A 27,525-nucleotide genomic window follows, 5' to 3' on the forward strand; every position below is an offset into this window, starting at 1 on the left:
AACTTAAAAAATAAACTTGTTACAATCCGTATTCAGAAAAGCATCTCTGAATGCATAGCAAGTTGATCCATGAAGCCTATGGGCTACAGTAGTACACAATTGCGGAGACCACACAAAGTGCCACTCCTGTCTGCAAACACCCGAAACTACAATTTGCACAGGGTCACAAACGGTGGACAAGAGAATTGGGAGAATGTGTAGAATGTTCGGAAGAATGTGTAGAAGGAAGAAAGAAAAATGTTCCCAATGAAGTGGCCATTACATTTATGTGCTAACCCCTCCCCCCAGAACCTATGCTTCTTCTGTATGTCTTTCCTTGTGCATTAATATGTCAGCTGCCAATACCCATACCTCTCCACTCCCAGGCTCCGAAGCATTCAATGCTGTATGAAAACTGATTGATTTCCGGTAAAAATCTTAGTTCCACTGCCTCTTTTTCTGGTAAAAACAAATCCTGGAAATAAGCCCTGTCCCATCTCCAATGTCACCAGCTCTACCTTTACTGTTTCTGGTTTTCATGGCACTGTCCATGGATGCTGATTTTTAACTCTCTTCCTCCTTTGCAAAACCCTCTGTGAAAAATTTTGTCCACACGGTGTTACTAATCTTTTGTAAAATGTTGCTAAATACAGTATGGGGCATATTTCTTCACATGGTCAATAACCTGTATGGCAATGATCATATTTTTTTACGGATTTTGTTGTTAAATATGCAAAGATAAAAATTAATTATTTGTGAGTTAAACTAATACCTAATTTTTGCTGGTATACCTTCAACAATTGTCTTCTGCACATACCACTACTCTGCACATACTACAAACCTCTACTCTGTGCACTCCTACTGCTTTCTTATACTGCATATATTATTGCTCTCTGGTTAACACTCCACACTTCCCTCCTGCACATATTTTCAAACCAATTATACAAATTATAATTTTGTTATTGTACATACTGCCTGTGGTCATACCCACGATAAGCGATTCTTGCAAATACTGTCTACCCTTTATACTGCTCCAATGTTACACCCCCTACATTCCACTCGATAATGCCCACTTTTATATGCTCTGCATTTCTCTGCTGTGTGTATATATATACTGACTGTTAAGGAGTGTGTCTATATGAAATAAATTTTATATTTATAATATTTGTAGTTTATGTTAAAGAAGTAAAACACTGGGCTAATGACCATGTGTATTAGCTCAGTCTATGTTGCTCTTCTCATGTGGGTCACAGGCAGAAGTTGTTTTGTGTACCTGTCAGTAATAAACTATTCTGGTTTTGTAACCATAGTCTGAAACATGATCTTGGAAGTGCTAGAGAATACAGGAGGGTGCCTGTTGCTGTCACTCAGTCTCTGATGTTGGGTGACGCACTTTGGTTTTTACCAATGAGATATTACTTTTTCTTTAGCTTTATATGCTAATGAAAGTGACTTATTTTATTTTCTTATAAATATTTAAAATGAACTAGCTTGTCATTCATACTAAATATTTGATTTTTGTATAGAAGGAAAACTTTACTAATGCAGAACATATTGCCTTGCTGTTGTCATGTGATCTGGTGTCATTGCTGATTTAGACACCTGGTGACTGTGCGTGTGAGCAGATATTCAGTAAAAGTATATACCATGTCCAGTGTTGAATGCTTCTGGAAGGAGGGGAAGTTTTGATTTAGACTGAGTATGTAAACTGAGACAGTCTAATTATATTTCCCATAGCTACTCATACATAGATGAAGGATAGTGCATCTATTAATATAACTAGAATAATAAAATGTTATTGCAACTAGAAATTGTTACCCTGCATTGCTGAAATAAGAACTTGCAGCCATGGTTAGGGGATTTGTAATATATATAAAATGTATTCAATATTTTAGTTTCTTAGCTTCACTAGATTCTCCTTTTTAACCAACAGCATAATAAATAAAGCTTTTGAAAAGTGATGCCCACATTTCTCCATCTATTATTTTCATAGGGGATTGCACAGAGTTCTGTGGAACTGGGTTGGCCTCCTACATTCTACCTTTACTGTGGGTGCCAGTAAAGTACTCTATTTCACTTGAAGCATTCCAAAGACCTCTTTCTAGTAGCTTCTATAAAGGTTGACCTAAAGCAGCTGGTGTTTGTATGCCTGGGCCTTTAAGTAGATTTAGCAGATTTTAGTAGATTTAGTCTGCATATCCGGCTTCAGTGTTATCCTGGTTGGATCCTGGAGGTGCTTCAAATCATTGTGCCAATTGGGATAAGCTGAATCCCTGAACAAGGGGAACCGGGGATCTTTAACACCAAAAATGACCAGCAGGTAAAAGAAGGGCAATTTGAGTCATGCCTTTGCATCATAGCGATCACAGATATAATATTATCATTTTGTTTAACCTAATTCTGTTTTAAAACTGCTAGTTACCTTGCTGCCATGCAGATCCTCTAGTTTCATTGCTTTGAGTCACAAATTTGGAAGAATGCATTCCAGAAGTTTAACTTTGCATGTAACTAAAAGTATTGTAGATGTCCCTGAGAGAGTGCGGCATTGGTATTTTCAGAACCAGATCAGAAATGGCTACATCAATGGTTCCCTCAATGCAATCTTACTGTAAATCATACTGTTGCTCAATGCTATGGTTTGTGGAACCTACTAATGTGCCCCAGGACTGCCTAAATAAATAAATGCTAAAAGAGGACAAACATTCTGTTTTTTGTACACCAGCAGACCTCACCCTGGATATAAATCCCAATAATGCTTTGTACAATTATTTTTCAGAAATGCTAAAAGTTGCCATGTGCTGTACATCAATTTTTGTTTTTGGGAAAAGTTTTTCTTTTAAAAAGTATACCTCATTAATTATTTATATATTGTAAAACCTTTGTCTTTGTGTGCTCATGACAAAATTATGATCTTGCTTGAACAAAACCCCCTAAGCTATATTTCTTTGTGCTTACGACAGAATTACAATCCTGTTGAGCACTGTAAAAATGTAGTTACACCGCTTCATTTCCCTGCAGCCTCTGTTCTGTTCACAATTTAGTTGACCTTTCCATAAATGAGAATGATGAATCATAGTTACCAGCTTTAACACTTCCCCCACAAAGCACTCTGTTCCACCAAAGCTCCTAAATTTTTAAGATAAACATGAAAATATAAAATTTGATGTTCAAGTAGTTCCTTTCCTAGGAATTGTCTGTTAAGTTATAGTAGTACCTATGCACTTTGGAAACCATTGAGGAGGTGTTGTAGTGCCAGGCCTTTTAAACTCTGTACTGGTAAAGTTTTTAGTTAGTTTCTCAATGTAAGAATTCCCAGTAATCATTAGTAAGTGTAGTTATAAAGTGCTGTGTCAATTCTTGAAGGAAAGCTCAATAAGCACATTTACAAAGCAGAATTGAAACCTTTTTGCAGTGAATTCCTTTCAACCCTTATATTATAAGAAACTTGGATCCACATTTTATTTTGTCACCTGTTGCTTTGGCCAGCCGTGGCAAAGCAACCAGTCCCCCACTTGACCACCAAGACCTAAGAGAGGATGTTCTTTATAAGACATGTCATGACATTAAATTGCATTCTGAAGTCTGTTTAGAAACTAGCTTCCAAGAACATCCATCTTCAGTGTCCTATGCACAATTGCAGGAAGAACAAGGAGTTTGGTATTTGGCTGTGCAGACAGGTGACACTTCAGAAACTAATTAAGTAGCTTGTTTACAAAGAAATAACATACATTTTTTAACTCAATTTTTTTATTTGTCCCTCTTCAGTGTGGCTTTCTACCCAGTCAACAAACCGTTCCCACAATGGTGGTCAATAACCTTCTAAGAGCCAAGTCACAAACAAAATTTTCTCTCCTCCTAATGGCTTTTTATATCGATGGATTTCTCTACTGTTGACCTACCACTACTCCTCAATTTTGGTCAATATTCTGTGTTGGTTCTTTTCTTATTTATCTGACCACACATCCAAAGTGTCTCTCAATGGGGATTGCTGGGAATTCTGCTCTTTGTTTTACAAAAGGCTCACTCTGGAATCTTTTCTCTTTTTTCATCTGCTTCCTTGGCAAACACACATCCTCCTTAAGCCTACAATACCATGTATGTGTGGATAAAAACATTGTTTCTTGTCTCCTTCTACCCCAGATAAAGTTTCATGCTGCCTGATGGCTATCTCATCATGGATGGCTGACTGATACCCGAAACCCAGCTTGAAAAAAACTGAAGCAACTTGAAGGTGTCCTTCCCACCCTCTTAAAGAAGATGACATATTTCCAACCATAAATAAAAGTAATTTTCCCCACCTCACAGACATGATGTCCACTGTGCCTACCTTTATTCACCTATTCAGAACAAATTGAAGTCCTGCTACTTTCATCTGTTAAACAAGTGGAAAATATGCCCCTTCCTATCCCTGGGGACCAATAAATTCATGGAACACATCCTAATTGCTCACCTTATCTTACTTCAACATCCACTTATCATAGTATCCCACAAACTAGACTCTCACCTTTACAATTTAACAGTAAAGGCTTTATTAGTTTCGTTTATTCTCACTACTCCTTAATTGCTTTTTGTTTTCGGCAAATTCCAACCCTGGCTTCGATTGTAAGGCTCCTGTCCATTTTATATTTCCCTACCTTTTTAGAAATACACCCACCCCCCATTAGGCTTGTTCTATTGCTTTAATAAATTCTCAATCCCACTCTCCTACCCATCTTCCTCTTTCTTAACCATATAATTAACCACCATACCATTTTCCTTTTTTCTACATACTGTGCTCCCTCCACCTCTTGGACCATAATCTTGATTGGACAGGGTCCTCTTTACCTACTGTGCCTTTTTGTACTTACTGTACATGAATATATGCAAGATTGTCATCTGCAGGCTCAATTATTTATGTACAGCACTTCTTAATATAATGGTGCTTTTTAAAATAAAAGATAATAAAGCAACCTGTATGCAATGGCTGGCTGAAAGAAACCTTTTACATACTAAAATAAATAAATCGTCATTGAAAAATGAGTAGAAAAATATCATCAATATTGTTTCACATTAAGTTGGGTAATGTAATAATAATTTAAAATGCAAGTTCCACATAACTTTTTTTTTTTTTTTTTGTGTTTATATAATTAGTCATCATGCTTTACAACAACTACCTAATCCCATTACCATCTATTTCTAAAATGAATTTGTTTCTGAGCATAAGTCTGTTTTTACTTTCAGTGAATGTAATCTGTCTTTTTTAATTACTGAAGATCAAGGAAGCTTAATTATTGCACTTTAACTTTTACTGATAATTTTATTTGGGAAATAAAATATACAAAAAATAAGCATCATTCTAAGACGATATGTTTTAATCTTCGAGAAAATGACATAAATACAGCTATTTCTTCTGGGCTCTGGGAGGGTACATTAGGTTGTTTTTTTAAAAATATCTATTTCCATTTTTCTCCTATCTGTATTTTTTAATAAGATTGTTACAAGAACTGTGATAAAGTGCAAGGTTCAGTTTTCTATTTAGTCATATTGCTTGAAATTGATAGCCATAAAACCAAAAGGTATTTTTTAAGCTATATTACTACATTTTGCCCAGTGTTCCAACCCCTAGTAAAGGAAATACATGCTTGAAATGTGTAGGCTGCCATTGTTGACCTGTTTCTGCAAATACTAATTATATGGCTGCCTGGCCTCAATACTGTGCATAGCTGACCACAATGATACATAAAAATTATAGACTGTACATTTGATCGCTATACTTAATATGGTCAATGTCTCAAAGAAAAAAGTCTAATGAATTCTGCAATTCAGTAATTAAGAGATAAAATGTCAGTACTAAATAATGCAAATCTATCTGAGTGTAATACATAGTTGTATGAGGGAATCCTTCATTGTGGGTAAAGTGATCTCCCTCCTATTGTGTGATACTTATCCTACCTCCTAGATTGTAAGCTCTTCGGGGCAGGGTCATCTCCTCCTCTTGTGTCACTGTCTGTCATTTGCAACCCCTATTTAATGTACAGCACTGCATAATATGTTGGCGCTATATAAATCCTGTTTAATAATTGTGATTCTGTCATATTAGAAGTTTGGGGGAGTTGCTATTACGGAACTCCCTTTGAAAATGCTAGTTGCTTGGTTGTGTCTGACAACTATTGATAATGAATCAGATACTGTGCCTGGAATGTCTGATCTGTTTTTTTTTTTTTTTTTTTTTTTCCCTCCAAAGCATGACTATAGCATTAAGGAACCTAGTATTTGCAAAGAAAGTTATACCAATGACAGCCTTAATATTAACTTCCTTTAATGGATTAGGAAAGCTCCAAACTACTATTTCATATTATATATTATGGCTCCAACTAAAAAAAATACGATAGAAAGGTAGTACATATTTTGGCCCAAAATGTATTACAAGGGTGTTAAATGCCTATTAATGTCCTTGACCTGAAGACAAATGTTCTCTTTTTATGTTGTAGGTTACAAAAACTAGAGTCAAAAGAATCCAGCAATTCAAATACAAATGCACCTGTGAGTAATAGCCAGCATGGAGGGCCAAGCCAAGACACAAAAAAGACTGTAAAAAGTAAGTTTCTTCCTACATTTTATCAATCACTTACTAGCCTGCAGTGACTGACAAAGAAAATCAAACTAGAGTAAATGACTTTATACAGCTGGTTCGCCACATGTCTAGTCCCAGATTACTAGATGTATATAAGAATTTATAGATTTACCAAGTGACACCTGTGCTGCTAAGCTGAAGGTAGGGGCTCACATACTTCAGAATGGTTTGCTTGATGAGTATGCTTAGCCACATACTGGAACAGGACATGTAACTGAACACTTTTTACAGCAGCCCAGAATATTTCTGATTTTGCTTTATAGCAACTGATTTTGTAATGGCTTATATTTCACTGTGACTTGGTAAGAATTGATATAACTATATGCTGCAATTGGACCATCCCTGTGATGTTTTAAAGCAAGCCTGTAGCAACTATTTATATAAAAAAAAAACATGTTAGAAGATTGCTGACAATTATTATTTTTAACTTTGTCCTTTTCAGTAGTGTCTGGAGTTAAACTGAATTTAGGTTGAGAGCCAAAGTGTATGCCCCTAGCCATGGATTACCTGCCCAGCCATTGTTTGGTGGAGAAAATGCCTATATAAAGAGAGACTTTGAGAATGGTAATGGTTGCACAGCCAACTCTGTAGGTTTCTGTGCAACACTTATAGTAGTGCACACTGGTGGTGAGGTAGGATTTGACACTTGGTTGAATTGACTTTTCGAATGTAGCATATCACTTGTGGCTGCCCATAAGAAATCAATAGGGATATGGGTGAGAATTTTTTTGTTATTGGGACAGGATGTAATGAAAAAATGTGTAGGTATCGCCAGAACAGGGGTCTGAAAAAAATCTACCAATTGAAACAAATAGTCTAGTCATGGTCCATGGGATTTCTGCTTACTTTCCCAAAATTTAAAGAGAAATATCAAACATGACAATGCAAAAAAACGTACAAGGTTTGAAAACTCTGATTTTTATGGTTTCTGTCTCAATGCTGGAGACCGAGGAAGAACCTGCGTGTCATGTAACTTTCTAGAAGTCACCTGGATTTATGAAACCTATGCTTTGCAATTTTTTTAAAAATAGGTTCAGGGAAGGGTGAAGAGGAGGGGGAAGAGATGGAATGGATGAAAAGATCAAAGTGGATTTTTAACCATTCTCAAATCAAACATAAAAAATGTTTTTCTATAAATACACTAAATTGCACACAAAATAAATTAGCTACAGGTTTTACAAATTGCTGTACTGGAAAATGTTCAGTAATGATCTCTAATTACATACATAATCATTAGTCAGAAACTTCAGAAAGTTGTGTGGCAAAAGATGAGCTTTGAAAATAAGATTAGGCCATTTCAGGACTCGTGCAACATACGCATTCTGCAGCAGTGAATCTAAATCTGTTTCTATGATTACTGCTTACTGCTGCCTGTGTCAAAGCCCATTTACTCAGGTTTAAAGACTGGCTTGGAGTGAGAATCTTTTGTCAGGTTTGTATTTGTTTGTACCGCGTTAAGGAGATCACCATTCATTCCTTGTCCCAGGAAGTAAGAGAAAATCTCAGTGAAGCAAAAGGTCACAAAGATACAAATTTGTCGTCTGAATTCAGGTGTTGGTGCTAGAAATAAAACCGAAAATAGAAAAAAAATACATAGAGCTAATAATTTAGGACCATCAATTATATTGTGCTGTTTTTTTCTTTAAATAGTAAAGAAAGATTTTTCTTAAAATACCTTTTCTTGGCAACAAAAAAACCTGCACCCAAGAAAAAAAAACTGTAGCCTACTTTTTGAGTACAGAAAAGTTCCTATTCAGCTCACAGATGTACTAAAAGCACAATTTCATCTTCCTTCGGTAAACTTCTATGTTTATGTTGGCCTGTCCCAAGTAAAAAAAAACCTTAATGTTTCCCTAAATTAAAATTAGAGTAAATTTGGGAAAATTAATTTTTAATGCTGCCCACGGAACGTCCCCTGGAAAACCAATGTATGTAAAGTATTGTCACTAAATTCCCAGGGAGAGGAATCATTAAAAGTTATGGAAGTACATGGAGTCAAGATTGTTAGGCCAGTAGAAGTTGCTTTTTTTTTTATTGGGATTTGCTTTACAATTGGGTCAGTTGGGCTTAAAAATGTGTTTTCTCCAACTATACTCTACCTTTATTTATGGTATTTTATTGAAATACCCCCCTTCCTTCCCCAAACATTTTGGTGAAAATATTGAAATTAACCTAAACCTTTCTGTTTGCACTTAAATTTGCCAATAATGGGATAGATCAACTTTCCATTTTCTGCATTATTATCATGTGATGCTATACAATATTACAATATATGGCAATATAGATAGTAAATCATGCCACCTGGTGGACATAAAGAACAAGCTGGAGCTCCCTGCCTCTAGATAGATGATGAATTGATCAGATTATATACATTTTCATTACATATTAAACTCTTCCCGTTATGTATATAACACTGATTTGACCAGCAGTGCAGTGCCTACTATATCTTGGCGGGATCTCCTGCTCCTTGATGTTAGACAGCAAAAAGGACATACAAAAGACATGTAAAAGTATAGGGGTGATCTTAAAAAACACTTTAATAGTCCACCAGATACACAAATGTAAAACTATTTTGGCAATTTGCTGTTCAAAAAGAATTCTATTTACAACATGTTGCGAAGCTGTTCTATTTGTTTCATCTTTTTATTTTACTGGACTGTCAAAATGATATCTTTGTAGTCAGAAATTCAGAATATAAATTGGGGACTGCAAGAATAATTTGAATCTAATTAAGAGTGAATGTTCTGCAGTATTTGAATTTCTCAGTGACAAGGTCTATTGTGATGGAAAATTTTGTTAAATAATATGTATGTCCAACTTTTCAAAGAAATAAATACTAATAGAGAAAAAGATAAAAAATCCTTCCCACACTGTTGAATCCACCCCTTGTGGTGTGAACATTCCCTGAAGCAGCTGTTACTGACAGATGGAGACACTAATTTGACATTAAAGAAGGTAAAAAGTGCTGACTGGCTAAAAATACATCAGGCTGTGTTGCCTAAAATGCCACTTTCAAAATATAAAGCCTGACTGCTGTACTAATTGTTTTTCTGGATACTGCTTATGCATTCTAATATTTTTTTTTACAAGTACAGGCTAGTTGCTTTTGATCATCTCTATAGACCTTGTTATTGAAGTTGACTGCTAGAAGGTGTAGGTTGTAGTGAACTAGATTTCTGCTTAACATTAAAGTAAATGCCCACATAATTGTTTCATCTAAGTTAGTTTGTTCATAATGTCTGCAGTTTTTCTCTTGCATTGCATTTACATGGTATTAAATGTTCCCAAACCTCATAAATGTTCAAAAACCTTTTTTCTTTTATAGAGATTGCACCAATGATGGCCAAATCCATGAGAGCTTTCAAGAACAGGGTAGGGCCAAGATAAGATTTAGGGGCCTTGTTTAAAAGTTGCTATGATTAGGTTTGTAATAAATATAAAAAAGAAGAAACATTTTGTGTTTGTTTTGTCATTGTACACATGTATTGGTTTATTTTCTATTATAATAAAACACACTGGTGGAGCTGTCAAAACATTCATATGTTTCATTCAATGTGTTTTTTTTTTGTCTACATGTCAAGAGATTGACAAAATAGAACCTAGCAGTAGCCTAATGTAGTAAATGACAAGGAGAAATATTCTGCATAGCAAAATTATACATAATATCAAATATTTCAATTTCCAAATATATAGCTGAAGAAGAGTAAGCAAGTCAGTCATTGTGCATCAACCTGATACACGATCTGTTACTCGGCTGATCTGCTGCTTTGTTGGTAGTATTGCAATAATGAATACATTGGAGTATTCAGGAAGGCAAGATTTGTTTGCCAAATAAAGTAAAAAATAATGTAATTCTTTTGTTGTTGTTTATTTAAAGCAGTGATTGAGTTGTTGGAAGCAGTTCTATTCTAAAACTAAAAATCATGTCTGTTCTGTAATTGCTGATTGTAATAAGCAGTTCATATTCTTCTGAATTTTCACAATGAAGCTTCCCTTTTTTTTTGCAGGAGACCTGGTGTTTATGTGGAGTTTGTGACTATAAAGAATTGTACTCAATTTAATTGCATTTCCAAAAGTGTATAAATACGTAAAACTAAGATTTACCGTATTTTTCGGACTATAAGACGCACTTTTTCTTCCCCAAAACTGGGGGGGAAAAGTGGGTGTGTCTTTATTTAAAAGTGGGTATGTGTCTATATTTAACGTGTACACCGAATACACGTTAAATATACCGGTAATTAAAAAAAATCATACTCACCCGATCCCGCGATGCTGTGGGCTTCTTCTTCTCCTGGCTCTCCTTTTTTTTCTAGGTTTTTCTCCTTTAAAATTGGGTGCGTCTTATAGGCCGGAGCGTCTTATAGTCCGAAAAATACGGTAATCTGCTAACATTCTGCCTTAACGGACTCCTCCTTTCCATCCCACAAATGAAATTTATACCTATTGCACGACATTACATTACAAAGTCTATGCAGGCAGATCATGATTGGTTGTGGGTGCTGTACAGAACTTACAGAGTCTCCATAAATGTACTGATTGGATATCTTTTGGGCATTTCGTATAATCTAATGCATCTCTCCACCAAGCTGCTGTGAAATCAACTATATGGCAGCAAAACACTTCTGACATATAAAACATATATGGTCTATAACAAACATGAGGTCCTGTTGAATTATCTCAACCTGTAAGGTGGACCATTCCTTGCTACTATAGATGGGTTCTTGCAGCTCCTTAACTCTAAAAAGAAAGCTAACAGCATTTCAGTCAATGAAACCAGAGCTTTTGGACTTGAGAATTAAAATGCAGAACATGACTGCAGATAATTTTAAGATTTATGTGCTAACCCTGCCCTGATAAAATTTAAGGCATATAAAGGTAATTTGGCTAGTTCATATCCTTTTCTTATAATAATAATAAATTCTATACAATAATTTTACTGGGCACTGCTAGGAAATATTTCATTGTACTTGTCAAGCTAGAATTGAAATGTTATGGATATGGCATCATATCTGGCTGTTAATTAAATATTGTAGCTAAGTACAATTGAAATGTCCACTTTGTGGTATGCTATTGGAATTTTTAAATCTTTCCTATCGATCTTATCCTATTAAATCAATGAAGACACTTTACAGTCACGTTTTAATTCTGTTTTGTTTAAAATAAAAGATCCTTTTGAATTATTTCATGTCATTTTCTTTGGTCCTCTATACACTTGATTAAACAGTAAATAATTCCCCTTCATGTACTGTAATTAGCAGTAACAAAAGCACATTAAATTGAACATATTGATCCCTACTAAAGCTGGTTAGAACGTACTAGTAGGATTATAGCATTTGGCTAATACACAAATAACTTCAAGTGAACATTCCTAATAGCACTGTTAAGTGCACGTTGTATTGATCCAATTATCTTAAAATTAAGGGAAACACATATTACAAAAGAGCTAAAAATAACCACGAATAAAGGAAATGTGCATCTCTTCATTCCAGCTCATTAGGGAGCCAGTATCTGCAAGTTTGGCTATGATTTTGTTGTCCATTTTTTTAATAGGGTACAGTAAAAGTAAGTTAATGTCACCAGGGGCGGACATGAGTGGGTTTAAAGTGAGCCACTGCAGGAGTGCCCTGTACCCTCCTCAGCCACAAGGGGCCCCATGGTCAGTTTGATGGTGGAAGCAGGTAGGGGGCCCAAGTCCTCTACTACATTCCTGTACTGCTGCTGGGTATTATAGTGTAGGTGCAGTGGTGTATGAAATTATCATGTTAACCACGTGACTACAGGGCATCTCCTCTTCTCCCTACCCCCATTATGGTCATGTGACAGTGGGGACAGGGAGAAAAAAATATACTTGGCAAATGGCTGGAAATGTTCCTTCACTTACTACTATGCCACAGATACTGATGGCAAGGAGAATTTACTTTCAACAAGGACACAGCATTTTTGTTGAAAAATAAAAGGTTAAAGCCACTTTTTATTTTTTTTTATCTAAAATCTAGGTAATATTTGGATTTCTGGCATTTTACTGGGATAGGAAGTGATGTTATTCTTTGTTCTACATTTTTCAAATACTGATCACCAGTTTTATAATGCCAGATCTAAAAAGGGGCAATCGGATAATGTGGTGTTGATCAGTACTTTGATAGCCATGATGAAATGAGCTAAATTGGCAACCAGAGTCTCTATTTATTTACCTGAATAGAGTAACTGATTGCTATATATAAAAGCAGCACACATGGCCCATTCCATTGCGGCTGCATACTCCACTATATGAAATTGCCAATCAGGGCATTTTGAACAATCACCACCAACCTCCATTGTGGCCTCACTCACGTGGCACTCGCCATCTCTTCAAAGATGGAAATGCACAGGTAAGTGGCATGCTAACTGCCACTTTATATGTGGTATTAGTAGAGAAACTATTTGTAAATAGTAGAGATTGTTCATTAACCTCCCTGGCGGTAACCCCGAACCACAGTCGGGGTGGAATTGAGAACTTACCTGGTCCCCACAAGCTCACAGTTTCCACCGTCAATGCTGACCCATGTGTCCCTTTGGTGATGCCTGTCCGGCATCTGTGTCCCCTGGCTTCGCATCCCCAGCCCAGCAAAGGCCAGGGGGATTCAAATGCCAGGTGGGCATGGGACATGTATGTGGGCTGGGAAGCGGGACCAGCGGGAAATTAAAAAAATATATATTTTTACATGTCAACTGTACTGCTTTGACTGACTGAAAACTTAAAAAAATCATACCACCAGGGAGGTTCATGAACCAACAAATTATGAACTGGAATGAACAAAATCCAATGATTCGCCCCTAATAATGATGGCATCCAGTTTAGGGAATACTCTTGTATTAGTTAAAAGTAGACTGCACTCAGCAATGGAAAAACATGTATTGGAATAGCAACTTAATTTTTTTTTGTACACACATTTTGGACATGTACACAGAAGCTTCCACTATGGCATATCTAATAAGCCTTATGAGTTTGTATGATTGGTGCTCTGGTTTGCTTAGTGCCGCTTCAATACTTGTAAAGGTATCCAAGCTTTTATCTATTAGGTACCAGTGATGGATGCTGGGCTGCTGTTGTATTTTAACTTTTATAGACTAGTAAAGTTGGTCCTGTGGGGTTAAAGGGTAGAGGTTGACCCATAATTTGCTCTCATTAAGAGTAGAGTAGATAAAAAAATTAACAGTAAATTCTAAAACATTTTTCTGCAATTACTCCTATGAGACCATTAGAAAATAGGAAAGAATTGCAGTTTGCATATTGTGTGTGTGAGTTGGAGAAGGAAAAAAATGAGGTTAATGGCTCTTCATTAGTACTGTCTCCTAATGTCGCCCATGCTAATTTAATCGTACTGGTTAAGTGTGAGCTTGGAAGTAACGATCCAGTCATTGATTGAAATGTGGAAAAGGTCCCTAACTGAAATGCCTTTGCTTTACATTCACAAGTGATCTACATAACACAAACATTAGGGTAACAAAAGGTTATAGCTTCAAATCATTTAAATAGTAGTTTAATTTTTCTGTTACTATTTGCTATCCTCCATCATGAGATCTATGTACTCGATTTACATTCAGAACTTTAACACTGAGGAAAAAATAAATAACTAAAATTATCTAGTAATTATCAGACAATCCAAGGGCCCCTTGCTGTGAGACAGGTGTTTTTTGAGAGAAAACTCCTACCTAGCTGTATTTGGTTTTCATTTACCATACTTTTCTTTGCATTTCTTTAATGTTGTCAAATGACATGCAAAGATTTTTAGCTTTAGAAAGTTGCTCGTTCTGAAATAAACATGTAGTGAACAGGACTACTTTAAAGTTGTTGTGACTTCTTCTGTTGTGTTCTTGTCCTAGATTTTACCACTACATTTAAATCTATACTTCTGAATTATTAAATAAAGGGGCAGAAACGTTGCTTGCAAGGCAATTATTTATCATATTCACAACCCTGTTTGAATGCATTTGGCACTTACTGAACTTGCTGTTCAGATCCAGAAAACAATTAATCAAAGTCAACACTGATATCTAACCTTCAGTACTTCAGCAGAAGCTCAACATCCAAGAAAGGTGGTGAGGGAAGCATGTCTCCTCTGGAGTGGATCTCCTCATGGCAGGGATAGACCCAAGCTAAGAACAAACAGGCTCTGTCATTGAACTCGTCCTGTGGTTCCCTTTTACTAAGATTTTCCCAATTTATCCTCTGATCACTGGGAACCAGACTTGTTCTCCCTCAGATGTGTGCATTTTAGGCTCCAGGGCCGCTATGCCCATCCTGCCTTATGTGCCAAGCTCCTGGTGTTCCATGGTAATTGTCCATTCCTGCACACTTGGAAAAGAACACATAAAGAAAGGCAATTACACGTGATGGAAATACAGAAAGATTATTATTGATTAGTCAGAAATTGATACTGCCAGACCTGCCTAATTTCTGACAGATTAAAATACAGACCTCCTGCCATCGCCACCTCCATCAGCATAGCCCTTCTTGTGCAAAAGCATGGAGAACAGTATCATTTCAACTCATAGGATATTAGACAGAATCAAAAGGTATACAAAATGTTTTTATTGGTATATTTAACAGTAAGAAGAAAAAGAGCAATAAATAGAATTCCATTGTAAGATTTAGATTATGCTGGTCCTGGATTTGATCATTTGCTAAACTCATAAGGCAAAATCCAGTAGATGGCAGTATTAAATAGGGAACATTACCAAATGTAATATTAAGGAGAATTTCTACAATTCCTAAAGGCCTGGATGTTAGACAAGTTGAAACTTTATAATTAAAGTGGTACTTCAGAATTTAGCTTTGCTTCACTTTTCATTTAATAGGCAAGCCTACTGCTTTAAATGCGAGAATCTGAAATCCCCTTTGGTACCATACTTACAAGATTTTGAACAAATAGTAAATATTTACAAGATTTAAGCCATACCATGCAGGTAATGTTCATCATATGACTATAGAAACCCAGCTCTGAGCTGCTACATTTTGCTGCACCTCACTTTATTAGTTTACATCCCCTCACAGTTTCACGTAACAATATCAGGAGAGAAGAAAAGACAGGGTTTTTATGGCAATTAATAAGCAATGTATTTTCACAAAACTCAATGAATACAATTATAGCAATAAATTCAAAAATTACAATTGTGAATGCATACATTTAAAAAAACAGTTCTAGGTAAGGCAACCCTATATATTACACGAGTAGGGATATGCCTTCCTTTCTAGACAGTTACTGGTCTGATGAAAAGTTGCAACATTTATGATGCTCAAATGTCTCTAACCCGACGTGTTTCACCAACGGGCTTCATCAGGGGATACATATAGAGAAAGTCAGAACAGCTGTGTAACAAATATATACTATTAGTAAACCATAAATGTAACATAACAGAAGGTAACAGAAGGTAACATTTCAATGTAAAAAATTCAATTGATCAAGGACACAGAGAGTGCTAATCCTCTTATTGACAAGCGTAGAGTAGTGAAGTTAGGTAACCATGATAACATTACTGATATGTAAATAGTTTGAACCCTGCTGAGTAATTGAATATTAATATAATATATGTATATGTATTAAAATATAGAAAAAGCTAATACTGAGACTTACTAAGTGGTTGTGGAGAATGTGGATCTACTATCCCAAGAAAGATTACGATTTTGTTGGAAGAAGACATTGCAGAGGGTTTCAGTCAGATCTTAATTGGCGGTATGGAAACAAAATGGTTCCTGGATGATTTCTATTGACGTTGGGTACCTGTTAAAATTATGCAAAAGTAAGCAATAAATAATTGAAAAAATAGGATTTATGTGATAAAGAAGATAGCATCAAAACTGTGATGATAGTATATTAGGAGAGTATCAGTGTATAAAATTGCTTTAAAAATAATGGAGGTGAATACAAAGTTGAGAGTTTCAAAATGAGGACAACACTTATTAAATATTAGGATGGTGGTTATAAATAGCAAGTTATTAATAATGGTTACCTTGCCTTTGAAAGCTGTCAATGACAGAAATTGCAATGCATGAAGTATGAAGATGGATGGCATGAACCGCATGTAAAAGGCACTAGAGGGACTGGTATGAACATCTCTGTTTAAAAAGGAGTGTACGGAGGCGTTCCATTTGCTAATGATACATAATGGCGTCACTGCACATCGGTATTGAGATTCATTGAATGTACTTCCGCCCACTAGCTGATGCCAGTACTTCATGCCTAATTGAACTGTAAGGGGATGTATTCATTCTTCTAGCAAGATTAAATAGGGGTAGCAAATGTCAGACCGATACAGGCAGTGATACAGGAGGAGAAGAGGACCCTGTCCAAGCAAACTTACAATCTCTGTGGTGGGTGCAGGCTGCTCTCAGGTGTGCTGTGTGCTGGGAACTAGTGTCTCTGACATTTATTTCTACAACGCCCCGGCCTGTGTGCCACTGCTGGCCGGGAAACATGCCCAGTCCTGGGGGAAACCTGGGACCTATGTCGCCTGCCGGGGAGTCTGGAGAAGATCTGTTCTTCACTGGGGATTTTTCCCAATCCATGGGGGAGAGGGTGGAGGGAAAGATGTACCAGGAGAAAGCCTATCCTCCACCAGGAGGAAAAGATCAGCTGGCAAAGTGACCACATATCATGTAACCTCTTTTAAGAGAAGAAATCTGGTGCAGTCAAAACTAACAAAAGAGGGTACTCCCCAAGCAAAAACTCTGTCTATGGTTTGATTTTGAAAATGGGTTTTATTGCATTAGATATACTTGCATTTATATCCCCAGTATGCAACGGGGAATATGATTTATCTTTTGTTAGGTCACAAGCCCTTGATGCTTTTTGGGAATACTATGAAACATTTTGTGAAGATGATTCAAGCTGGGATAGCTTGGTCATGCACAGTGACTACAGGCAAAATTTAAAAAACCTATACCCATTCTAGGAATGAATTACTCCTCTCAGCAGATTTGTTGGTGTGGTTAGGAATGTATGGAGAGATAGTGACCCTATTAGGAAAAGTGTATGATGAGTTTGACATCTGGACTGGAGCATGGAAGGTGAATGTGAGATTGAGAGTGCTAGGGAATGTGGTGCAGTATCTCCCCTCCTCCGTATTCATAGGGTGTGATCACAATTATGGGCTTTTACCCAGGACAGCCTAGGCAGTGCCACAAATGTGGAGAGCGGGGACACTTTGCAGCATCATGTATAGTGAGGAAGTGTTCTCAATGTCAGAGGCTGGGACATCTTGCAAAGAACAAGACTACTGTAACATCCTCCTCTCTGGTACTCCACTAACCTGAACTTGGCTTCCATTTTACCTTAGAATCAAATTCAAGCTCCTGTGCTTTGCCTTCACATCCCTCCACAATTCTTGTCCCACTTACATTTCTGACCTGGTAAAAAAAAATACTCCCCCTGCCGCTCTCTTCTCCTCCAATGACCTACTGATGACTCTCTGGAATGGTCTTTCTCATCCTATTCGACTTGCTCCTACTTTCTGTTCATATAAAAGAGCACTCAAAACCCATTTTTTGAAAACTTGCCTACCCATCTTCTACTGTCTTTTGAAACCATCACTACTTCCCACCACTACATATCTCCCCTCCTATTGTGTGTTACTCCCCCCACCTCCTAGATTGCAAGCTCTTTGGGGCAGGGTCCTCTCCTCCTGTATCACTGTCTGTTATCATCTGTCATTTGCAACCCCTATTAAATATTAAATACAGCACTGTGTAATATGTTGGTGCTATATAAATCCTGTTTCCTAATAATAATCATAATATTAATAACTGTAACATCAAGCGATGCAACCTCTGTGGCTGGGAAGATCAATTTTATGCCAACTGCCCAGAGGCTCTGCACAACCTAGCCCCTGACGTAGTGGATGATTTGATGCATATGGACATGGAAGAAAGTGTAAATGGTGCAGTGAATGAGGCCCAGACGTTTGAAGACATTTTCGTTGGGGATACTGTGAAGGAGATAGTTCCCCTTTCAGTGTCCATTGATTCATTCCCTTCTGTTTCTGTCTCTTCTGTTTCAGTTGTGCCTGAGACGCAAGAGTGTGAGAAAACCAATACCCGTGCTCAGTAGGTCGATTCAGTTTTGAGGAAGGGGCTGAGATTAATTAATATGGAAAGGATTTCCATGAAGTTTGAGGACCTGACTTGGCTCGCCTTTCACGGCAAACTTGAGGATTTATCAGCACCGGCCCTCAAGAGACTGTGTTCTCTTGAGACCAGAATGTAGCGAATCAAAGGAGACCATGGAGCACTTTCTGCTCCAATGCCATTTCAATGTAGAAGTTTACAAAAAGGGTAGGTAGGGTTCTAGGTATTCACTGTTTCAGCCATGAGTTGTGGAGAGTGGGTATATGGAGCATTCCAGACTTACCAGGACTTTGATACACTTTTTATAGTTAGTGCGGTGGTCCGATATTATACTTGCATAGCATGGTGTCAGGTATGCATATGAAGAAAAATCCTTCTCGTTAAAGCGGTGGTAAATAATTATCTGCATGTGGTAGGGAAAGTTCGGGGTCTTTAAAAGGAAAAATTGTGGAAGAAGTCTGGATGAGGGCATGGAGGAAAATAAGGTCTTCCTTCGGTGTTCTTCCCCTTTCAGGGTGAGCTGCTTTCTCTGTCTGTTCTTTATGCATAGCTTAGATTTTGTTATATAGATTGATTTTTGAAAAACGGCTATATACATGGTGACAGGTTTGTGCTTGTTGACCTTGATAATAGTATATGTTAGATACGATTGTTTTTTTTTGTGTAAAAATATAAATGTTTCTTTTTGGACAGTGTGATAATGAGTTTCGAGTTTGGCACTAAAGCCTGATATTTATTTTATATGTAAATTATTGTAAAAATATATTATGTGCTTCCAATAAAAACAACATTTACAATCTAAGTGGTGGGGGACATATCACACAATAGGAGGGGGGATATGGAACAGTGGGTAAGTAGTAAGGGTTTAGGAGACAGAAGAAGACGGAAGGAGTTGGGTTTTAAGTGTTCTTTTAAATGAGCAGAAAGTAGGAGCAAGCAAAATAGAATGAGGAAGAGTTCTAGAGAAGGAGCAGCCTTCGTGCATATGACGAGGTTAGCCATTAGAAGGTCTAACTGAACTTCCCAAACACCCACACAATTTGTTTTTTTTTTTTTTTAGTACAGCATTTTAGGAAGGGAGATGGAACACTTGTAGTGGTGGTGGGCACAAGCAGGCCTTGCTTGGAGTGAAAGTTTTGTGATAAGTTATCAACACAATAAATATCTAGTCTTGACATGTATTCCAGGAGCTCATTATAGTTCTAATTTCTAGCTCATAGCAGGTGATCTTGGTATCAAACACTATGAAAATGATTAACATTAATAATGATTTATAAATGATAAATATCTTGCCTAGGAATTCCAGGAATGCTTGTGATGGGCAGCACAACAGGAATCCTTTTTCTTAATCTGAATCATTTGAAAGATAACTTTACAAGTGTAGATGGTAGTTTATGTTTCTTGTTAGTCTTCAGTTCACCTTCAAAACCCAGTTCCTCTGCATCTCTGTCCCCAGTTCACAGCTCATGTTTCTCCCACACGTAGTTCTTTTGATACTTTTTTTTTATATCTTCAGGATGACCAGGTGACATGCTGGGTCCTGGTTCTCTTTGGATCTGGGCAGTTCTCAGTAATGCAAAGAGAATTACTGACATATTAATGTCATATCTGTCCCACCATTATTCTAATATGGGTGGAATTCAATCAAGAAGAGGAGGCGTGCTGTATATCAGACAAGGTTTTTAGATGGCAACACTGGAAAAGAATTAGTGTTTTTGGCAGGGCTGTATAATTTTACAGAAAGAAAAAACAGATATATGGAATAAAGCATTATTATATAACTAATATATGTCTCTAGCTACAATAAATCAGTGTGTGATAACAGCAGTATGTGATTCATGCATTACTGATGAATATCCCACAATACAATGAATTGGCTTTCAATAGGCTACCTATGTAGTCTTATGAGATGCAGTGGGGTTGTATAGGGCACTGCACAACTTTACCAAAACCCCAGAAGTTGTATACAAAATTTAAGGGGCTTCAGGAATGCTCTTAAGCCTTTCTAATTTTGTTTGGCAGCACTTAAAATATTATGTAATGACAGCAGGCACAAATCAGACCTTGTAAGTTTAATTAGGCAGCAGGGTCACTATAAACAAGGCTGTAGGATTGTACTGCACTAATAAAATAAGTGAAATTATATCTGACATGTTTAATTTTCAAGACATACAGTTGTGAACCATCTATGGAAACATAGTGTCTGTACTGGCTTTTGATGACCTTCGGAAACTCGCTTTATTACCATATTTCAAAGGCTCCGATGCAATTAAATGTCAAGCCCCAGAGTGTAAAGAGATTCCAAAGGCCACTCTGTGTAATGATATTAAAAGGAAAAATAATTACAGTGTATTGAAATGACAGACACACAAAACACTAATGTTTTATCAAAAAATGTATGGAAAGCTTTGTGACTAAGCATGCCTTACATATTATTAATGGATGTTATTGTTAAACATCATAGTGTACCATTCACTTTATGGTTTTATTTCTGAGAGAATTAAAAGTAGTAATGTATGACAGATTTATGTTATTATGTCATGAAATTGAAAACTGATTGAAATCATGGAAGCTTGGTTTATTTGCTCTATCTCTTTCACATTAAAACTTTATATACAGGTGCATCTCAATAAATTAGAATATCACCAAAAAGTTAATTTAGTTTAGTAAAGTATATAGACTGCAAGTTCTGACTTCATCTACTGCATACTTTCTTCAATCAAATGACTGAAATATTACTGAAAGGTTTGCAATGGCAGCCTACATATTGTTTCCAACCAAGTTTCCTTGTTGTTTTGTGTTCTCCCATTTCGGAAATCATTCTAGCTGGTAGGGTAGGCTAAGATATTCAGGATAGCTAACAATGAAGCAAACACCGGCTTATTCCATCTCTGTTCCTTATTTTGACAAAACCTCAGCTCCAAAAGGAACCAAAATGAATTTATATGTGCCCCGTCATTGCTTGAAAAACTGGTCCCACTTTGTACAATGCATGATAATACAATACCGTGAATTGTAGTGATGTGCAATTCTGCTTAAGATTTGGAGAATCTTCATGCAATAACTTGTCTTGTAAAAAAGCAAATTCATGTTTACTGCTTTCAATTGGAGTTGGATAAATGAGACAAAATATATTGTGTGAAGATTCTCATCTCATTTTTATTATAGCTAATTTATTTCCCTTCCCAGCTCTATGACCATACAGAACTTGATAGAAAATCGCCCCCCAAAAAATGTGAGAGATTACAAACTTTTTTTAAATAAATCAATACAATTGCACTGCAGTTACACTTAAAACTAAAACAACGGATTTGTTTTTTATCTTCTGCCTCATTTAAATAGTATTACTTTCTCGTAATAACTTTGAAACAAATAAATACAAATTCATTCATTAATGTGTTGACATTCTGAATGAAATGCAACAGCGAAAATATTTGTTTTAATGATCTCACACTGTGACATACAGGGCCAGATTCTGTTAACCAGTGATAGAAAAAAACAAATGACCTCTAGAGAAGAATCAATGCAGATCATTGTGCTGTGTTCTAAATAGGTGATATTGTATTTCCAGCAAGACTGGTCACATGCTGTGAAACATTACTAATTCAGAAACTCTACAGGCATTTTGAGAGCCGACGGTAATCACTCCTGCATGTTGGCATGGCTGAAAGAAAAATCTGATTAGCACTCATAGATTAAATCCTACTAACACAGTATAGCATACTGTAAGGCTGAACACACTGAAAGAAGCTGTAATAATAAGGATACAAAATCTTTAAAAGTAAAAAAGATAAGGCTGTTCTATGATGTTTAAAGGAGAAGATTCCTAAATGCACATAGAAAGAAAACTGTACTATCAGGAAGATAAAGATAGAATAGTTTATTTCAGATAACTGTGAGTGACAGAATAATTCAGAAGTAGTGTAAAATGCATTCTTTGCAATCTATCAGACACACGGTAATAATTTAAATGTAAGGAATGAAATGTGAAGTATAGATGGCAAAGCTGAAGATGAAAAAACATGATGCATTTAGTTGAGCATAAAACATACTATAGAACTCTATTAAAGCTGGCGTGGGTTGTGTTATTTTTTAACACCGTATTTGTATAGCACCAACATATTTTGCAGCTCTTTACAAAGTCCATAGTCATGTCACTAACTGTATCTCAAAAGGGGCTTACAATCCAATGTCCCTACCATAGTCATATGTCATTGCCTCAAATTTGTGTGTGTGTGTGTGTGTGTGTGTGGTGGGGGGGGTGGGCAATTCACCTAAATGCATGTTTTTTTGGCTTGTGGGCAGAAACCCATGCAAACACGTGGAGAACCTGCAAATTACATTCAAATAGTGCCCTGGCTGAGGGAAAACAAGCATGCATGTAAATATTTTTAGCTAGCTTTTCACATTTACCTGTCTATTCTTAGCTGCCTTGTAGAAAAGAACCCTGAAGATCAAATAGTAGGGCATGGAAAACTTATTTCCTCCCCCAGGTGATTGTGCCCAGGCCCGAGCAGCTAATTACCAGGTCCAAACTCTTGTATGTGTGTTTAGGGGCTGTGATATCACCAATCCAGATAGGCTCCCTTACCATTTGACATTGAGGCTTATTTGTGGATGATACCTGCGGCAGGGAAGAAGCAGAGAAGTGCAAATCTGAATACCCTGCTGAGGGAGTGGGTTGTTGGGAGATACGGTTACTCTGTACAGAGGACAATGTCCCTATAATGTTAAGATTCTTGGATTTTTAAATGATGTATCAACAGCCTTCTACAAATAGTATTTGATCTTTTAGTTTCAGATTATTCCACCTGCATTGTCCATTATCTCCTTTGCCAGCGCCAATATCATTTGGTGGGTGATGACATATACAGAATTTAATTATTCCTGACACCTATCCCATGAGCTGCACATGCCTCTTCTTCAGTAAAATTCCTTACTGCTCCTACGTTTTGGTTTAAGGCTTGGTTGTCACCTATGAGTCCCATGATAGCATTGCACTGTGTGGTGTAGTGTGGTGAGGTTGGACAGCACATTTACTTGAATGGGCTGCCTATTGCACAGAATTGCACAAAAAAGTCCACTGGCTATGTGTGTTGGCGTGTCGTTCAGTATGAATAGCACTGAAAGGCAACAATGCTGGTTACAAGCTGAACCACACAGATGTTATCCCGGCATAAAGTCAAAGTTCTGCTTCTACTGTTGGTACTCTGCACTTCCTGCGATTTGGAGTCTGACCTTATAAACTTAGCTTTTGTTAGGTTTTATTTTATACCTGCAGCGATGTCATTTACAGAACTCATACAAGCACCTGCTGATCTTATTTTTCTTCAGAGAAAAGAATGACTTGGAAAAAAAAAATGATATTACACTGACCTTAACTAGATTGTAAATAGCATATAATAGGAACCATAGGTGTTCTTTGGTAAAGAAACATAAGGACCTTCCATTACATCTTTCTAATGATCAACACTGTTCATACTGTACGGCACACCAGGGATTTTTAGAAAAGTGCACAAAGTTGTACTAAAGACAAACTTTTTTATTAGCATCAGGAAAGGTTAGAACCATTCTCTTCAATTTTTGTACTTTGTGTGCCAGCTGGGAAAGGTTTTCCATACTTTATGTCCAAGTTTAGCACTGGGAAAAAGGGGGAAATAATGAATAAGGGGAAAGCTTGGAGGATGCAAACAGCAATGAGTACTTTGTAGAAAAGCATTCGAACACCAATAAAAGTTTATTAATGCTAGGCATGGCTGTTGGAGAAATTCCCCTCACATCCTGTCCTAGAGATGCTCTGACATACACTAACATACACGGTATTTGCAGAAGTGAAGGGAGATATTTCTAACAGCCGCAAAAACATGACACTCTCTAAACACCTTTCAGAACTGAACAATATAATTTTAGTTGTAGTATACCCAATGTATTTATGTGTTTTTTATGTTTAAGCCATGTAATGTGATATTTTGTATCTCCAGTTAAAATCCAATTAAAAGCTACTCATCCAAGTAGGTTTGAACTGGATTTGCGTATTCAATATAACCTTTCTGTGGTCCAAAATACAAAATAGGATTGGGATATTGCATTCATGATTAGGCAGGTCTAATTCTTCTTACATTTTTTATGCCTCTGTCACATTACATGGCTTATACATAAAAACACCTAAAACAAATTAGGTATACTACAGATAAAATTATATTGCTTAGTTTTGATTAGTGTTAGAAAGTGTTAGAACTTAATTTCATGTTTTTGCTGCTTTAAAGAAGACCTGCTGCTGTGTGTCAGCTATTTGTACAAAGAAACCATAGAACAGGGATGCAAATGACCCCCTACTCATAGCTGTGGTGTCTAAATCTACTAAGGGGTCTTAGCCAGGTTCCAGGACTATTTTCTCTTATAATATGCTTACTCCTAATGTTACTCCTTGTTTATCTACATATAAAAGTTTTGAACGTTGCATAGAGTGGACAGGATCACAAACTTTACAAAAAGAATAGACTTTAGATTTAGGATTCATAGTAGTAATAGTAGTAATTCATAATAGTAATCACTTTTCCAAACACTGAAAATTGTAAAACTTTAGGTATTACAATCTGAACAAACAGAATGTTTAAATTATAATATGTTGTGGAGATGTATTTTATTTTAGCTATGCAGAGGTGGCATAGTTTTCTTAGCATTTTCAAAGGATCCAGTAAGAGCCTAGGATATCATTTTCTATAAAGGGTAGCTTTTATTGGAGCATTTAAAAATATCCAGCAGTAAAAAAATGTCAGAATATTGAACAAGTTTCATGTTGAGGAAAGAGTGGTATGTAACATAAAACCAACTGGATAGTCTGAAAAGGTATACTTTGGCTGAATACCTTTTAATGACTCAAAAAAAGCAAAGTTATACAAATGAGGAAAGCCAAATGCCCACCCATAGTCCATAGTGGTCCGATGAAAGAGAAACAGGAAAAAAGGAATAAGATAAGTATAGCCCTGTTTATGTTCCCCAAGACAAAAGTAGTCCCACTGCTAGGGGGACTTTTTTCCCAAACACGGACTTCAGCTTTCGTATTCGATTCCAAATCTAATAAAATGTATTAAGGCCCCATAAAATGTGTAGACTTACATCAGGAGTTTGCAATCATCAGAGAAATAATATACTTATTTTTACTATAGTTACTGAATTCCTTGGGGGGCTGAAGCAAGTTATAGGAATGGTGCACCCAAATAACAAAAGTGCACATGCCTGATTCCCCTGAGTCTTCTTCCTAGATATCCACCTTAGCAAATACTGCATCGCTGCTACTCTTTTTTTGTTTCATTTAATGAAACATTGCTAACTAGATGCAGCTTAACAGCATCAATCTAGTTACATGGCCCATCCTGTAATGTGCTTTCACCTACATCAGGGTTTATTCCTAGAGAATGTAGAAGAAGGGAATGGAAGACAATGATTCTACCCAGTGATACTAGGCATATGGCCAGCAGGATTTAGTCCATGTCTATTTTCAACGTAACTATACTGGTATGGTAACGAGTCCTTCTGCAAGAACTTGTTACATTTCAGTTTAAAGAGTAACTAGATATGTTATTCAAAACTCCTGCAAAACAAGATCGCTGTGCAAAAAAGGATAAAAAAAACAAACACACAATAAACAAAGCAAAAGCTAATAACAGCCTCATGAAAAGAGTCATGCTGGCAGAAAGTTCCCCAAGCTGACAGTATAAATGCGTGCTTTAAAGGAAGAACGTCTAATTATTTATGGATCTAGTTTCTCACCTGGTGCTTTTCCTTCCATTATTCTAATTATATATTATTTGCATACCTTTTTCATCTGCTTTCCTTCATAGATTGCCTTTAAAAGTATAAGAAAAAAATTAAAAAAACATTCAGTTTAGCAGTCTATGTTTTTTCACGTGAATCACAAAGAAGTCTTTAAAAACACAAATTTGGCACAAAATTGAATGCATTGACTGAATGAAATGCATTTGGAATTCAAGTGGATTTTTTCTGACTCATTAGGAGACTTTGTAAAGCCAAAATTTGTAAACTGTACTTACTTAAAAGACCCAACAACTCAACATGGTTGATACATTATTAGAAAATGTTTGCTACGTTTTTAGCTTGCCAGTTTATCATCTCTGTGTAGAGCACTGAGCCACAGGGAAAAAAAAAGAAAACATATTTGATAATGTATTGAAAAGCAGCATGAATTACCTGAGCTATCACAACACCAGATGCCTAACTCCTTGGAGAGAACAATGGTGCCCATTGGTAATCATTACATTTGGAATTGAATTTCTATCAATTTATATTTCTAAATAATGGAGGCCACTTGACTGTCACATACATATAAAAAAGTTACTGGACATGTCATTCCAAAATCACAAGTGGCAATGACATTAATGAATACTTTTTTCAGTTGTAATAGAGCCAAGGTATAAGTTTTTCCAGGGAAATATTAATAATTGGAAGAAAACAAACATTTGCTCAGAAGGTCCTTTGGTAAAAGTTTGCAAGAATGTAAGGCAATAGTGGCCTAAACGATTATTCTGCATAGACACTATTTTGTTTGTGTATGTTACTACCCCAGATGCTGATTACAAATTACAAATGTATGCATGGTGCCTTTTGTCAAATTAGATATGCTCCTAAGTATTTTGCCTCCTATACTATTCCAGGCTTGCTGATCCTCTTCTTTACCTAAAGAGTGCTCAAAGATGATATACCTACAATACTTGTGCACTGTAAATACACTGACCCTGATTTATGAAAGCTCTCCAAGGCTGGAGAGAATACACTTTCAGAGAAGAACTGGGTGATCCAGCAAACCTGG

At 36.5% G+C, this 27,525-nt stretch overlaps 1 protein-coding gene across 1 annotated transcript in view; it reads left to right on the top strand.

The window, feature by feature from the left end:
• LOC140329786 (elongin-A-like) overlaps positions 1–10,127 on the top strand; it is a 42,895-nt gene extending 32,768 nt beyond the window's left edge. Inside the window, exons 10-11 of the mRNA XM_072410178.1 lie at positions 6,450–6,556; positions 9,918–10,127. Coding sequence (XP_072266279.1) covers positions 6,450–6,556; positions 9,918–9,979 — 169 coding nt within the window. The 3' untranslated portion in view covers positions 9,980–10,127. The remainder of the gene's footprint in view (positions 1–6,449; positions 6,557–9,917) is intronic.
• The last annotated feature ends 17,398 nt before the right edge of the window (positions 10,128–27,525 follow it).

This window comes from Pyxicephalus adspersus, chromosome 4 (genome assembly GCF_032062135.1).
Source record: "Pyxicephalus adspersus chromosome 4, UCB_Pads_2.0, whole genome shotgun sequence".
NCBI classification, from domain to species: Eukaryota; Metazoa; Chordata; class Amphibia; order Anura; family Pyxicephalidae; genus Pyxicephalus; species Pyxicephalus adspersus.